Below are 15,385 nucleotides of genomic sequence, written 5' to 3'. Positions count from 1 at the left end.
ACGGTATGGAGGGCTCTGCTCTGTGGCTCCTTCTCTGCCTGTTCTGCCAAGAAAAATGCCAGAGACTCTCTCTGCCTGCTGTCTCCCTGCCTGCTGGTCTCTTGGGTTCCATCGGTAGTAGCATCTACAGGGCTGAGAGAGTGGGAAGGAAGCAGGTCTCAACCAGCTTCAGACAAACCAGGCTGCAAGAGCCTAGAGAAAGTAACTCTTGTCCAGCCCTGCTGGGCCTCAGAGACTCAGAGGCCTCTGAGCACAGGACCCCAGGCCAGACTCTTCATGACTGTGTCTAGGCTCCCAGCAGTCCTGCAGGGCACAGATCTTCCCAAGGGGAAACCAGGGCTCAGAGAGGCAAAGGACATCACAGTGAGGGAGCTCCCTTCTTATCCGGAAGTGTGGGATTTGAGAGCCCCACTATGTGGCAGGATTGAGGCTGTGACCTACATGGTCTTGAAACCATGTCTGCAGGATACTGGAAAAGCACCAAGTGTCTATGGTAGAAAGATAAAGAAAGGGAGCTGCTTTCTCTCCTCCATAGCACTTGAGAGCAAACCCAGGGTGCAACAAGTACTCTACTACCCAGCTACACTGGATTCTCCTTAGGGGATTGTTTTTAGTACAAGGGTTGGATTGAAGCAATTTTCTGGACATCAAAGGCCTACCCAGAACTTCCTTCTCTGCCTGGAGGAGTCCAGTTGCCCACAAAGGCAAGGGCTGAGTCTGTATCGGGGTCTGTGTCTGGGACCTACACTGCCCCCATGGGTCCAGTATGAGGTGTGGACTGCCAATGCTGTGGCCTTAGCAAGCAGACTTAGGGGGCAAGCACGTGAGTCTGTCTAGGCCACTAATTCAGTCTGTCCTTCAGTGAAATGGGCAGGCTAGACAAATGGCCCGCCTACCTGGTCAGTAGGAGACTACACCCACAGCTCCTCAAAATGGCCAGAGCTGGTATCATCTGACTGGGGCGGCAGGGATACTTCTTGCCATAGTGGGTCTCAGAGAAGGTGACCACCCATGCTTTTCTGACATTCCTTCCACCTCAACACTACTGTTAGCCTCTGAGTCTCCGTACTCGCTGACTTTTCTCCTATCCTTCCAAAAAGCAGAAAGAATGCCAAGGTGGTGCCGTTCGTTTGCAGCAACCCCATGCCAAAGCTCTCATGGCCTCTGATACTTCTAACTAGAGCTAGCTTCAGAGGAACATTCACACCCGCTGACTTAAGCCTTATAAGTGCTCAGCAAGGCTCCCCATTCCACCATCACTGTGCATGTGGGGCGGGCAAGGTTCAGTAGCAGGCAAGTGAGTGCTCAGGCTCAACGGCTGTTCTTCCTACCCTTGACCCTGATACGGAAAACTCACCCCTCCTGTTTGGTTCTAGACCCTCCTGGGATGGAATGTAAGCCCCATAAGGAGCTTCTCAGATGGGCTGAGAAGGGTATCACCCTTCAATCAAAGGTAGTTCCTGGGATGTCAGATACCCCCCCCCCAAGCCCTACACGGTGCAGACACAAGCCACCAGCTTCTGTGTGTCACCGGCTCCAAGGTGAGCAGGTGGAATGCACTGCCCCGGCCAGCCATAAACTGAGAGCAAGCTGCTTTTCCATCAGTCAAGCCCCGCCCAGGTGTTCTTTCCCTCTTCCCCACAGCAGCTCAGGAGAGGTAACAGATGCTGAAGCCAGAGTTGCTGGTTGACAGTGGGACCTAATTGCAAAGCCTGCAGTGCACAGCACACCCTTCTCAGGGGAGAGGAGGATGGAGAGAAGGGCCACACTGGCCTGAGACACCTCCCCTGTCAGAAGCTCTAGGACCACTCTGCTTCTAGGCTGACCTCCCCTGGGTCCTCCTACGCATGCCACCCCTGGGAAGCTTGGGAGCTAATCCACCAGGCCTTTTATCCCATGATTACTCACCACAGTCACTCTGAACTGGGATCCTTTCTCCTTCCCATCTTCCCATCTCCCTTCATAAACTTGGTGAGAGTGCTCCCTGCCCCACCCAAGCTTCAGATCTTGCTCCCCCCACCCACTCCCCCAAGCTCTGGAGGATTTGTGCTAGGTCAAACCTTTCCCTCTTAGTCCATGGTTGATGTGAAATGACTCTGCCCCAGGGTTTGAGAGACTTTGCAGCCCACTGTTTCAGGGTTTTTTTTTTTTTAAGACAGGGTCTCACTATGAATTCCTGGCTGTTCTGGAACTTTCCATGTCTACCAGGCTGACCTTGAAGTCACAGAGACTCGGTTGCCTCTGCCTCCTGAGTGCTGGGATTAAAGGCCAAGACCACCATACCCAGCTCCTGTTTCTGGCATTCGAACCTCTCCTCTTTGGACAGTAAAGAAACTAAGGCCCTGAGACATGAAAATTAGGGGCACAGCTGGGACCAGACCTCAGCATCTCTCTTCTGGCTGCACAGATGCTCAGTAATGGCAGCCAGCAGCCATGAACAAATCTGGTCTAGCTCATCATAGCTAATTTGTGTCAGATTTTTTAAATCAATTGCCTGTGGCTTATGCGCGCACCGTCGGTCATTATCTAAGCCTGGTACCAATCTGCTACATCACTGCCCAAGTCCATCCCCATGGACATGTGGGAAGCCCTGGAGCCCTGCTTTGGCTGGGGGAACTTGTTTGGCTCGGGACGCTTAGCAACAGGAAGGCAGGCCTAGCAGAGGGGCGGGGAGGGCAGCCCTGCACCCTACCTGGCTCCCTACTTGCAGGTGTGCACGTCGTAGATGCGGACACACTCTTGGCAGCTGACGTAGCAGCACCAGTGGAAGACGCAATGGCATTTCTCTTTCCGCTTCTCCGTCCTCGTGTTGTGGCCACGGCCACAGCACAGCAGATCGCAGCCATCGATGCCATGGGAGGTGACATTGCAAGTCCTGTCCCTGGTGCCAAAGGACCCCGTCTCGGGGTTGGGCTCACAAAAGTTGGGGGAGTTCTCATAGTAGACTAGGTCCCTCTCAGTGGGTGGCTTGAAGAGTGCATACTTGGCCCGCAGGGTCTCCACCCAGCCTCGGGACTCCCGGTGCTTCTCCACCACCATCTCCGAGGCGCTGTCATACTTGTCCTTGAGGAAGTCGCCAATGGCACGGAAGTCGGGCTGGGCCCACCAGCAGGTCTTCACCTCACAGCTGCCTGACAACCCGTGGCATTTGCACTTGAGGTGCATGTGGTCCAGGATGGTCTGAGGGGAAAGGAGCAGCAGCTAGCCCAGTCTGACCCACCCGGGGCACCCTCCCCTCTGTGCCACACCCTCCTTTACCCCTTACTCCATGTCAGGAAGAACGGATGGGAACCAGTGTCCCTAGTCACACCCCAAGCCCTGGCAGGCTTCACATTCACATCCCATCCACGCAAGCAGTGAAACTAGGGGATGAGCCACCTGCAAGGCAAGGCTGAGCTAAGTGATGGGCTCAAGGTTCCACAGCCATAGGGAACAGGGAGGGCTGGACTCAGAAGTCAGTCCCCACCCCACAACCACATCACAGACCTACTAGACAGCCTGCCAAACAACATATTAGAGCCTGCAGTTGCTTGCTCCTATAGAGAGGGCAGCCACACTCCCTGGCAGACTTACTTCCCCCAAAGAACCAGGAACAGGTTGATTTGATTTGATACCAGAACCTACATAGCGGGGAGAACCGACTCCTACAAGTCGTCCCCTGACTTCCACACACACATATGTATACACACAGACGTGTATACACACAAGTCGTCCCCTGACTTCCACACACACACATATGTATACACACAGACGTACTGTATACACACAACGAACAAACAAATGTACTTAAAATTTAAAAGTGACAACCCACTCAGGAGCAGTTGGGAGAGAGAAAGGAAGGTGGTCAAGGGGGTACTATAGGGGTGTGGATGGGATCCTGGGCCAGGAGGGCCGGGGATCCCTGGTGCCCGCCACCCCCCAGAGTTGTGGGTAGCTGACTCACCGTGCGGCCTGCCTCGTTATTGTGCTTGTTCATAGCCGAGCGGGCATCAGGTCTGTTTTCCCGTGCATCCGCAAACTCCCGCGACACCAGCACCCCGAAGTCGGCGTCCTCGCTGCAGCCTCCCCACTTCCAGCCTTCTCCGGGTGGCCCCTTATGATGCGAGTCACAGCCGCAGATGGTGGAGGTACCCTCGGCGCAGGAGCGCGTGACAGCGAAGGCTACACCAGCCGAGGCGATGGCATGCACGAAGGCTGATTCGCGGGTGGCTGCAGACGGATGTCGGGAGAGGACGCTTAGGCTGGAGTCTAACACAACCTTGCCTCTGGGGGCTGGGAAAGAGCTCAAGGCTCACCAGTCACCTAGGGAAGAGCCAGGTGCCCTCCTGCTCCTCTTTAAAGAGTCCAACCCTAATTAGTATTCTTGCTTTACGAATGGGCAAACTGAGGCCAGGGCTGCAATAGTGCTATGATTGAAGGGTCTCTGATGGGACAGGAATGATCACTGATGAGCTAAGATGACCATGCCCCGCCTGACTCTGGGTCTCCAACCTTAAGTTTTATTTATTATGAATACAACATCCTGACTCCATGTATGTATGCATGACAGAAGAGGACACCAGATCCTAGATGGTTGTGAGCCACCATGTGTATCGCTGGGAATTGAACTCAGGACCTGTGGGAGACCAATCAGTGTTCTTAACTTCTGAGCCATTTCTCCAGCCCCAACCTTACACTTTTCACACGCACACCTTCCCAAAACAGTTTTGAGCCCTCTACTCGGGGGACTGGAATCTGCAGCCTAAACCTACTAATCAGCCCATGTTCCACCGGAATCTCGGTTCCCCGAAGGCAGATTCCTCATTAGAGCTTCGTTATTACACTCTGTAAAAATGGGTGCAGCTTCTCCTGCCATAGTTGCCCACTCCCCGTCCACATCCTTAAGAGCCACAGGGGCCGAGACACAGGGCAGTTTTCCTGCCTCTGGCCCCAGAGTCCCGGGAAGAGGAAATGTCGCTAGCCTTGTCACAGTGAGAGTCATCCTCCTGAATGCTGCGCACGCACAGATCTGTCTTTCGGGTGCTTTATTCCCTAAAATGTTCTAAACTCTATTTTATAGACAGCACTGCGAGACCAGAGGCCCAGCATCTCTTCTTATAGGACCCCAGAGCGGGTAGTGCCATGTTGCACAGGAAGACTGACCTAGGACTCCTATGCTAGATCTTGGCCCATCCTTAATACAAGGTCCTCATAGCCACAGCAGCCTCTGCTGGAACGATGCCCTCAAGCGCCACCTGCACAGCAGGGGCGCGTCCCACTTTCCCCGTAGCCTGGCGGGGATCGCGAAGACAGAGCTGGAGCAGTAGCGCAGCGGGCCCGGGGGCAGTGCGCCGTGGTGATCCGGGCCTCTAGGCCCGCGCGCCCCAGGGGAGGGCGCCCCTGGCTTCCGGCGACCTGGCCCCGCCACGCTCGGTTCCCAGCGCCGAGGCCGCGGGGGTAGCGGGGGCGGGGCGGGGATTAGCCTGGGAGCGGCGCTGCCAGCCCCGCTGTGCCGGTCCCCGTCCGGCGGGGCCCGCTGCGCCGCTCAATCCGCCTTTGTTCGCGCGGTGTCACACCGCATTACCCGCATAATGCGGCCGCCGGGCCCCGGCCGCCGGGCCGGCCGCCACCGCGTAGCAACGGGCGGCTCCCGCGGCCGGGCCGCGCCCCCAGCCCCGGCGCCGGGCAGCGCGATCCCCGGGAGGCGGCGGCCAGAGGGCGTGTGAATGGCGCGGCGACCGCAGCGGGCGCGCGGCGGGGGGCGGCGCTCGCGCCCTCGGGGAGCCGCGGGGGACCTCGGCCTCGAGCCTTCCGGCAGCCCACCCCACACCTGCTGTGGGACTTGAGCAAAAGTGGACAGGACCCACCGCCTTCATCAAATCCCAATGTCTCAGCCCCATATCCCTTGCACACCGGGGCACAAACTGCCCTCTTGCCGTGGGACCAAGGCAGGTGGCACAACCCACAGCGAACCGGTATAAAGCTGAAAGGTCTGGGTGAACGATGTCCTGGGCGGGAGGCGTCTTCAGAAGGCCAGTGTTGCTTTTGGGGAGGCGTCGGGACGCCGGGCTGTTTGATTAAGCGCTACCTGGACTGAGGTGGGGCGCCGGAAGGCAGTGAGACCAACAGGCGGGCGAGATCAGGTTTGAAAAGCCAGCCGCCGCCGCCACTTGGCCCCAATTAGAGGCCAAACCTTTTATGTAAACAAGGAATAATTAGCTTTGATAATAGAAGCGTAAACAGAATCATCATCCATTGATTTGCTAATTGCCCTCCTGTCCCATGACAATAGCCTGCGTCTTTTGCCTGTAGGTTGTACAGACCCTTCGCACTTGAAGCACAGGTGGGGGGGGGGGGGGGGAGGGAGCGGAATTCACTCCAATCGGGAGAGTAGTCACCTCCCCTCTCCCAAACTCAGCTCACCCCTCCTCTTCCTGGCTGTGGATGCAGCTTTTACCAATTCCTTCTAAGAGGAAGAGCTTCCCCCCCCCCCTCCCGCCATCTCAGCTAGGGTCATTAAATTCCTGGACACAAGAGGTTCTGGAGCCAAAGTCCCCTTCTTAGGAGCAGTTGCCCCACTCATCTCTCTCTTATACCCCATGCACAAAGTCGCCCACTAGGGTCACAGCTGTTTACACTTCCAGGTCTCAAGATAGCTGAGAGCGGTCTACAGGCCACCAGTTTACGGGCATATCTTGCTTTCAGGACATGGGAACCAACAGGAACTCTCAGGGGACCCTTGGAGGCCATGCAGTGCTACCAACACCAGGCAGCTTCCTCAGATCCTGGAGACTTTTCCATGGCATAACACCTAAGCCTGGCACCATCCCACCCCCGCCCCAAAGCTCTATTTGCATAGCACTTAACACAGCATAAGGGAAATGTCGCACATGTCCACATCAAAGCCTGGGTCCCCGCTGTGTCAGCCAGGAAGGACGGCTCTGGGCTCCTTGGTGCCTGCCCTCCCGTCTCAGGACTCATGGCTACCCAGCCCCCAGCAGCACTGGAGAAAATGTGATGTGGAGACGGCCTGGTCAACCCAGAGATGGGCCCCACCCACTTTCCGCCAGCTTTATTAACCTCCTAGGGAGATGTTGGACTCAGAATTTCCCACGGTGGGAGGAGGGGGGGCAGGGTCCTGGGACCCTTCAGGCCACCTCCACTCTCCCAGGCACCTCCCGCCCAGCCCCCGGTGAGTACCTTTGTCCAGAACAGGCCCAAAGATGGCCAAGCTGTCGTCTATGGTGGTACAGTTCCATCGGCGGCCCCGGAACTGATGCTGGCACTCCTGGATGCCCAGCTTCACACCTTCTGCTACACTGGGCATGATCTCGATGTAATTGCGGCAGAAGCGCAGTTGCTTGGGGACCAGGCCTGGGATGGCGCCGCAGAGCAGAGGCTGGGAGCCCAGAGATGTGTACTGCTGGCCCAGGGCCAGGGACCTGCAGGCAGACAACGGGATGGCGCTGTAGACACAAAGCACATGGCCCAGGATGGATGTCACGTCTTCACAGAGGAGGGAGTGGAGTGGGGGGGGGGTACGATCCACGGCTCTGAGAAGCCTGGAACCTCATGTGCTGCTTTTGACTTCCTTGGGAGACACGGTGTCCCACAAAGGGCACAGCACTGGTGTAGGCAGTGTCCCTCTGACATGGGCACATCTGATTTGTGGGGTGTGGGGAGCAGCAGAGCCTCTGGTGGAGGAGGCACTTTGTGGGTTTGTACTGTGTCATGAAAATAACCCTGGCCTGGAAATGTAGCATTGGGGCTGAGATCAAGTTCTGCCCAGTGCCTGGTGGGAATTGCAGGACTCCTGCTGAGCAATCTCCCAGGGACTCTAGGATTCATGGGACACGTGGAGACTAACAGCCATTTGCGGGAAGGAATCCAAACATAAAGGACAAAGGAAGCAGAGGCCATTGTGACTCCAGTTCCCTCTTAGGAAAACAAAAAACAAACAAAAAACCCAACCAAACAAAAAACCCAAAAGCACAAGTCTCAGCAGAGCTTGCACACACACAGACACACACACACACACACACACACACAATCTCTGATGGCATCAAATGCTGTCTACTAGGGCTTCCACCACCATCTTTATAGTTCCTCAGAAGTTTCTAGAGTGCCACCTCCCTCTCACCAGAGACAGAGAGGCTCTGTTTCATGCTTATTTTTGTTTTGTTTCTCTGGAATTCACTCTGTAGACCAGGCTGGCCTTGAACTCACAGAGATCCACCTACCTCTACCTCTGTGCTGGGACTAAGGGTGTGTGGACCGCCGGGGTTTTTTGTTTTGTTGTTTTTTGTTTTTTTGTTGTTGTCGTTATTTTTTGTCGTGAGTAGTTTTAACTCAAGAGCAAAAGGAAAATCTCAGCAGACGTTTCCCCCAACCCTGTTCTTCAGTCTAGCTGCCCACTCTTCCACCCCTCATTCTTCAACCTGGGATTTTTTATATTGGGAAGTACATGTGGGGGGCAGGATTAAATATTCTAGAAAAATCGAGGCACTGCCAGAGTCTCTAGTTTTTCCTTCCCTCTTCCCAAGAAAGGGACAACAGAAATGGCATCGTGGGTGGCCTCATGAGAGAGAGGGCAGTGTCCTAGAAGAAGGTGACCTGGGCATTGGCCAAGGTCAAGCCTTGGATGTAGGAGCCTTGGGAAGAGGGCTGGGTGCAAGTCTCTGGAGAGGGTCAGAAGAAAACACAAAAGCTTCCTTGGTTAGGCTCTGGTGAACCAAACACTGGTCATTTACAGACTCTGGTTACTCAGCATCTTACACTAAAACAGGCCTGGTCAGTTTTTTAATATCTCTGGCCCCAATGAAGAACGCTTGCCTCAGGCTTCTTGGGAGCAAGTGTGTGACCAATCAGCATACGCTATGGGCTGCCTCCTAGCATCCTCCCCACACACTAGGCGCTCACTCAGAGTCTTGCTCAATCCAAAGACTCCAAGAGACACAGCACACAGCACCATCTCTTCCAGCAGCCTCTGGCCTCAGCTGTCGGGGGAAGGAGTCCAGGTTTTCCCATTTGTTGATTGGGAAGAGGGCCTAGGGAAGCAGAACTGGGGTTTTGCATTGGTGACTTTAAGGAGCCATGTCCAGATCTGAGTATCCCCAACCCCAACTTTCAGGGCCTCGTGCCCTGAGCCGCTTTGAAAAAGCAAAGCCTCTGGTGGTGCATTCCTATAATCACAACACTTGGGAGAAGAGGCTCAGGCATCGTGAGCTAGCCTGGGCTACAAGAGACTGTCTCATTGAGACAACAAGAGTAGGAAAGAAAGAATGAGGTCACCGAGGCATTAATGTCATACCGTGATGGCTTCCTTCACTAAGTGTCCTTTCCTCGAGTTGCCTGATAGCAGCCCAGCACACAGTGAGGACGTCACTAGCCGCATAGACCGCAGAGTCAAGGAACTGCTGTTAGAAACTAGACTGACTGGCTCCAGAGGTCCGGAGCAAGCCGCCCATCTCCGCCTTATGGACAATGCCTACCTGAGTGCCCAGGAAGCTGGTGTAACTTCAGGCCTAGGCTGTCTACACCTTGGTGGGTGGCTCATGTCTAAATGGGACACAATGGTGAACCCAGAGTCTCATGGTATGTAGCACATGACGCCTTGGAGGGAGCCCACCCTGTGTATAGAAGAAAACACCTAACATGTGTCAAAGGTCTGACCTGGCTGGACACAGTTCTAAATGCTTATGTCTCCGACCTGTTTAATCCTCATAGATCTGTGATGCAGAAACTCATTGTCGTCATCAACAGCCTCCCATCTTGTAGACAAGGAAACCAAGGCAAGGAAGCTAAGTAACCTACCTGGATCTGCAGGGCTCGGAGTGCTGGAGCTGAGCTCTGCTCCTGGCATGTGTTCTCTCTTCTCTTCCCTCCTCACAACCCCTTACCATGCCCTTTCCCAGAGTACAGCCCTAGTCTGCCACTCACCCCCATGTCATTAGACAGGAAAACCTAGCAAGGGGTCAATATGGATGTCTCATCACCCTGAGTTATGCTCACTCCAAACCTGTCCCCTTAGCCTGGCTCACACCCAGCTGTCTTCTTCACACTGCCTGTCCAAGCAACTTCTCCACAACCCTGTTTCTCCATCTGTGAGACAGACCTCACAGCAGTGGAGGTAGACAGCTCAGCGCCGGACGTATCAGAATCCCCCAAGGAATGGTGGCTCCCACAGGCTCCATGCCCTCAGTGCTTTGTTCCTGCCATGTCCTCATTTCCCTGACTTGGTACAACACACCAGAATTCCCCAAGCTGCCTCCCGTCAAACATGAGAAGGAGGCCTCAGGACAGAGCTGAGACCCTTCACCAACAACCCTGACAGGGCTGGCAGACCACATCCCTCTGACTGACTGTCGGGTCACTCTGAGCAAAGCCATGTGTGACTTGGATGAATGTTCCAACTAACCAAAGGGCATGGGAGCATTTCCAGGACACTCTGGTCAAAGGTCTCAGTGGATCTGAACATCCTGTGGTAATTAACCAGGGCCTCTGGGGACGGGGCTCAGATCTATGGACAGCTTTGGTCTCTTGAGGCTGTGGCCTTGGGATTGAATTCTGCAGGACAGCTGCCCTCCCAGACATACCCTGCCGGCCCTAAGCTGTGCCCACGCAGCATGGCTGACATTCCGCCGTCACAGACATATCAGTGTAACCCACTTCTTGTCCCCATTACAGAAAAACGTGCCCCCCTGGGAGAATCAGCATGAGAGCCTCCTCTTCTCCGTCCCTCCCCAGGGTGAGCGGCTTTGATTAGATTTGCCTTCAGGCTAGCTTCACACCTTTTGCACATGTCAGACCTCCACCTGAGTGCCTCTCTGCAGCCCACACCCAAGGCAAACCCATCCTGAGTCACTCCTGAAGACTTCCATGAGCTCCCAGGCAGAAGTAACCTCTCGTAGCCTGCGTTCTGCACCTCACCACAGAAGGCTGGCTAATTTGTTTGCAGCATGTTACACGAAGAGGCGTGTCTTTTATTGCCCCCCCCCACATACATACACCAGCACACTTGGGCTCCCAGGCAAGAAACAGAGGATGCCCCAAAGAGCCGGCCTGATGCCCCCACTCGGCAGGTTCCAGGCAGGCGGCCGGAGGTTGCACCCACACACAGGACAAGACTCCTCGGTTCCGCTGAGGGACTTCCTACAGTGAGGATCTGAGATGATGGCCAGGCTCCCAAAAGAGGTTGAGGCACGGCTGGCACCAGCAGCTGGTGAGGGGGAGGACAAGACGGCTTGCCAGGCCTGCCCTGCTGGGTAGGGGCTATTTATACCCAGCTCCTGTCCCTTTCTTGCCCTGCTCTGCCCAAGGCCCTGTTGCCTTCAGCCCCAGGGACAGCTCATCCTTCATCCCAGCCACCCACCATCCAGCTGGGCTCAGACAGACATGAGCAGCCAGATGAATGGGCCATAGGTGGCAGCAAGCCATAGGCCCATCATAGGGAACATGAGAGAAATGCCACTCTCCGATCAGGCCAGCATGAAAACATTTCCACGGCCTTGTCAGGCCCTCACTGCCACTCAGTTCTTCATCTATTCAGACACCTGCGGATGGAGGGCTATGGGTGGGTGTGCATGTGACAAGATCAGACACGAAAAGTTTTCCTTGCTTGAGAGGAAGCCTGAGACCTTGCCGGTGCTAGGCAAGGGCTCTACTGCTGAGCTACAGCCCTAGAAGTCGGTGCTCTGAGACAAGACCATAGTCTGTAGCCCATTCGGGCCTTGACCTTACAATCCTCCTGTTTCAGACACCTGAGTACTAGGATCACAGGTGTGCACCCCACATCCAACTCAGACACAACAATTTTAATTGGCTAGTTTATATTCTTTATTTACACATATAATTAATTAGGAGGAAAATGGGGAAAAGACCCGCTATGGGTCCCAAAGAAAGCACAAGTGACCTGTTAGTATTTTTCATGGTGAGAAATAGAACTCTCTTGTTTTGCTTTTGTTTTAGAGACAGGGATGAATGTAGTAACCCAGGCAGGCCTTGAACTCCCTATGTAGCCAAGGAGGATCTTGAATTCCTGAGCCTCCTGCCTCTACCTGAGTGTGAGGATTGTTGGCATGAGCCACCACACCCAGTTTATACAGTGCTGGGGGTCAAACTCGGGCCTTTGTGCCTGCTATGAAGACACTCTGCCAACCGAGCTTGGAGAATTCAGGGCAACCTAGCTGCTGCACTGACTTACAAAGAGAAGTGTCCCTGTGGCCTTAAATACCTGCAAACTCCCACTACTCCCCAGCATGCCTGAGCCCCTGCTGGGCCCAGGATGGCTCTGCCTGTCAACACCAGGCTCATCCTGCAGGTAGCCGGTACCAAGCCTAGCTTGTTTTGTTTGCTTTTAAGTTTAGAGCCTCCCAGCGCATGATCTTAGAGCTTAGGGAGGTGTTGGAGGTCACCAGGTTCAGTCTGCTTAACTGTTAACTATTTTTGTTTGAAAGTGTGTGTGTGTGTGTGTGAGTGTGTGTGTGTGTGTGTGTGTGTGTGTGTGTGTGTGTGTGTGTAAAATGAACACAGAATTTCCATAGGATCCAGCAGTCCCAGCTTAGGCTCATGTCCCACATTAATGAATGTTTAGGATGATGAGAATGTTCTAGAAATAATGGTGGTAATTGCATGACATTGGAATGTACTTAAACACTTTGATTTATAAATTAATAATAGCCTAAAGTCACCAGGACTATGTCTACCTGGATCCCTCAACTTTTTAGGAAACTTTTGGAGAGTACCACACCAGTCTGTTCTAGTTTTATGGGGATACCAAAGCTCAGAGGTTTTGTTGTTTTTCTGGGTCACTCAGTTGACTGGAAAGATCAGGAGCCGTAGCCACAGCCCTTTATTACCAACAGGCTCTTCTCCCTGCACCACTGTCCCTTCCTGTGAGTCCCAGGGTATGATAAAGACGCATTCTCAGAAGCTTCTCTGGGGCTCAGAGGAGTGGACAGGGTGTATCTCAGGGCCACAACACGGGGAGAAGGCTCTCCATTGGTCTTGGAGTGAGTTCCGGGGTCAAGCCATGCCAATCTTGCTCTTCTTGGGATCATGGGAATCCTTGCCCTTCCCTTCTCATGGAGATAAGTATCCGTATTTCCAGCCTTACTGTTTGGTTCACCCCACAGACCCAGAGGAGCATCTGCCCTCCTGGATCTAGCAAGAACAGAGACATTCAGCTCACATACAGGGCTTAGGGGAAGAGGGAGGAACCCAGAGTAGGGCTGGGTTTCCAGTTTGCCTGAGTCTGGGTAGGCAGACTGGGCCCAGGGAGAATAAGCAAATGGAGGGCCTGCTCCCAGCAGCTGGGCTCAAGTCCTTCCCTGGTAAACACAGTCACTCAGCGCCTGCTCACTCAACATCAGTTACTGAATGATGCCTCCAAACCTGGCAGAGCTCCAGGTGCTAGGAACACAGAGATGAATGAAGCCCCACAGAAGAGCACCCAGGCCAGGAGGCATCTATCAACGACAGACCAACAAGCCCTCTCCTACCAGCTCAGGGCACTATGGATGCCACATATGGGCAGGAAATGGTTCTTGGACACTTGTCATTTACAACCCTGTCATCTTTGTCATATCATAGGGCAAGATCACTGAGTCTTCCAGAATGGGACCAGTAGACCCCTGCTGCCATGATCAGCAGCAACTGCGCACCTGGTAATTACATCCGGGTTCTCTTAAGTACCTGGAACAGAGAGCGGCCTCAGAACAGCTGGTATACCTGGGTTACCATTTTATCTTTCACCTAAAGTCTTGGGCTATTCAGAGGAACAGATGAGGGAAGAAAGGCTGGTGAGGGGCCCCACCTGCCAAGCTTTATGCCACTCCAGGTAAGCTGGCAGAGCTTGAAGCATCCTGAGCTGGACTTTGGTCTGTTGATCTATCAGTCACATGTGCACTGGAGATCAAAAGCTGGGAAAGCAGCTGGGAGGCTGCTGTGACGGTTGGTACTGGGACCTGGCCACACATAGCCACTGCCAGAAGCCTCAATGCCACCAGGCTCAGGTGAGCCGGAGAGGGCAACCTGGCCTGTGGCAGAGGATGGGGTCTGCTGACTGTCTCACGACAAGGGCTTCAGGGACGGAGAGAAGGCTATGGATAAGGAGGAAAAGAGAGGAAGGGTCCAGGGTCACCAGGAAGATGGGGACAGCATCTATCAAGGCTAGAAGCAAAGGAAAAAGAAGCTGTAAGTCCTACAGGCAGTGGGGTGGGAGCACAGAGAGTAAGAAGAAGGCAGAAGGAAGTAATTCCCACTTGAGGACGGTTGCTCATGGTGGAGTCGAATGGCCCTCTAGACCAGGCATCCCCAACAGGTACCTGGGGAAGCTGGGTCAGCTGGAAGCTTCATGATGGGGCGCTGATACAATGTGGTACCCAGGCAGGGAGGTTCGACTGTGGCCCAGCCCAAACCTCACATGAATGGGCCTAACACCTGTGAGACCATAGGTTATGTTGTTGGCTTCTGTCCCCTGGTCCTTACAGAGGCAAACAGCCTGCATGTGTGGGCAGTCATCACTCTGTTCCTTCCTCTACTGTCCCTTATCTATAGTTTCCTCCCTAGGCGAAAACTCTGCTTCACCCTAAGCCATCAATCACCTCAGCCAGGTGTAGCCATCACCTCACCCACTCCTGTGGAAACTCTTTTCTGGCTGACAAAGTGGGATCTACCTCCAGCCTGACCTTCTCCACCTAGCTAGAGCTGTCTGGGGACCAGCATCTGTGTCTGTTTCCTCAGGCTGGCTCAGCTGAACTCTGAGTCTTTGGACTTTGGCTAGTCTTTCCCGTGCCGCCAAGGCCACCATAAGCATGACACAGGAGCCAGGAGGCAGAGCCTCTTGGAGAACATGAAGGAAAGGGGATTTCGATGTCAGGCTACACCACGGGGTGAAACCCACAGGCACGAAGAAAGAAAACCAATGTCAAAGTCATTCCTTCTGGAAGGAAGCAGTCACTGAGAAGGGCGGGGTGGCCTTCTTCTTCCTTTCTCCCTGAGGGTCCCATGTGACTCAAGCGACAGAACTTATTGCCTCTGCTGGCCAAAAGACTGTCTGTTTGCATTCTGGGAGCAATTCCATCTCATTTTTACCCGCTACTTTTAGAAGCTCCTTTTGGGGTCAAGCCCTTCAAGACCCCAAAGAGTCTGGATGCCGGACAGCCATGGAAGGAAGAAGATGATGTAGGGAGAAGCATGCAGCCAAGGGGTCACCCTTGAGCCCCTATCAGAGGGAAGCAGTAGCCATCCTGCCTCCATCCGTGGAGCCAGGCGGACTCTTTCCACCCATGACAGCCCAGCCTGAATGGAATGTAACAACGTCTACTCTCTGCCTGCAGGCCCTGATCTGATAAGGTGTGACAAGGCCGCCTGAAAAATGTTGAAACCTGTGAAATGTTGAAACCTG

General features: G+C 54.2%; 1 protein-coding gene across 1 annotated transcript in view; it reads right to left on the bottom strand.

Moving 5' to 3' along the window:
- Positions 1-15,385, bottom strand: part of Wnt3 (Wnt family member 3) — a 43,474-nt gene that overhangs the window by 2,666 nt on the left and 25,423 nt on the right. Inside the window, exons 2-4 of the mRNA XM_013113259.3 lie at positions 7,180-7,421; positions 3,944-4,209; positions 2,693-3,180 (exon numbers count right to left, since the gene is read on the bottom strand). Of these exons, the coding sequence (XP_012968713.3) occupies positions 2,701-3,180; positions 3,944-4,209; positions 7,180-7,421 (988 nt within the window). The 3' untranslated portion in view covers positions 2,693-2,700. The remainder of the gene's footprint in view (positions 1-2,692; positions 3,181-3,943; positions 4,210-7,179; positions 7,422-15,385) is intronic.

This window comes from Mesocricetus auratus, unplaced genomic scaffold (assembly GCF_017639785.1).
Source record: "Mesocricetus auratus isolate SY011 unplaced genomic scaffold, BCM_Maur_2.0 Super-Scaffold_100007, whole genome shotgun sequence".
Taxonomy (NCBI): Eukaryota; Metazoa; Chordata; class Mammalia; order Rodentia; family Cricetidae; genus Mesocricetus; species Mesocricetus auratus.
This window is presented reverse-complemented; position numbering and strand designations above follow the sequence as displayed.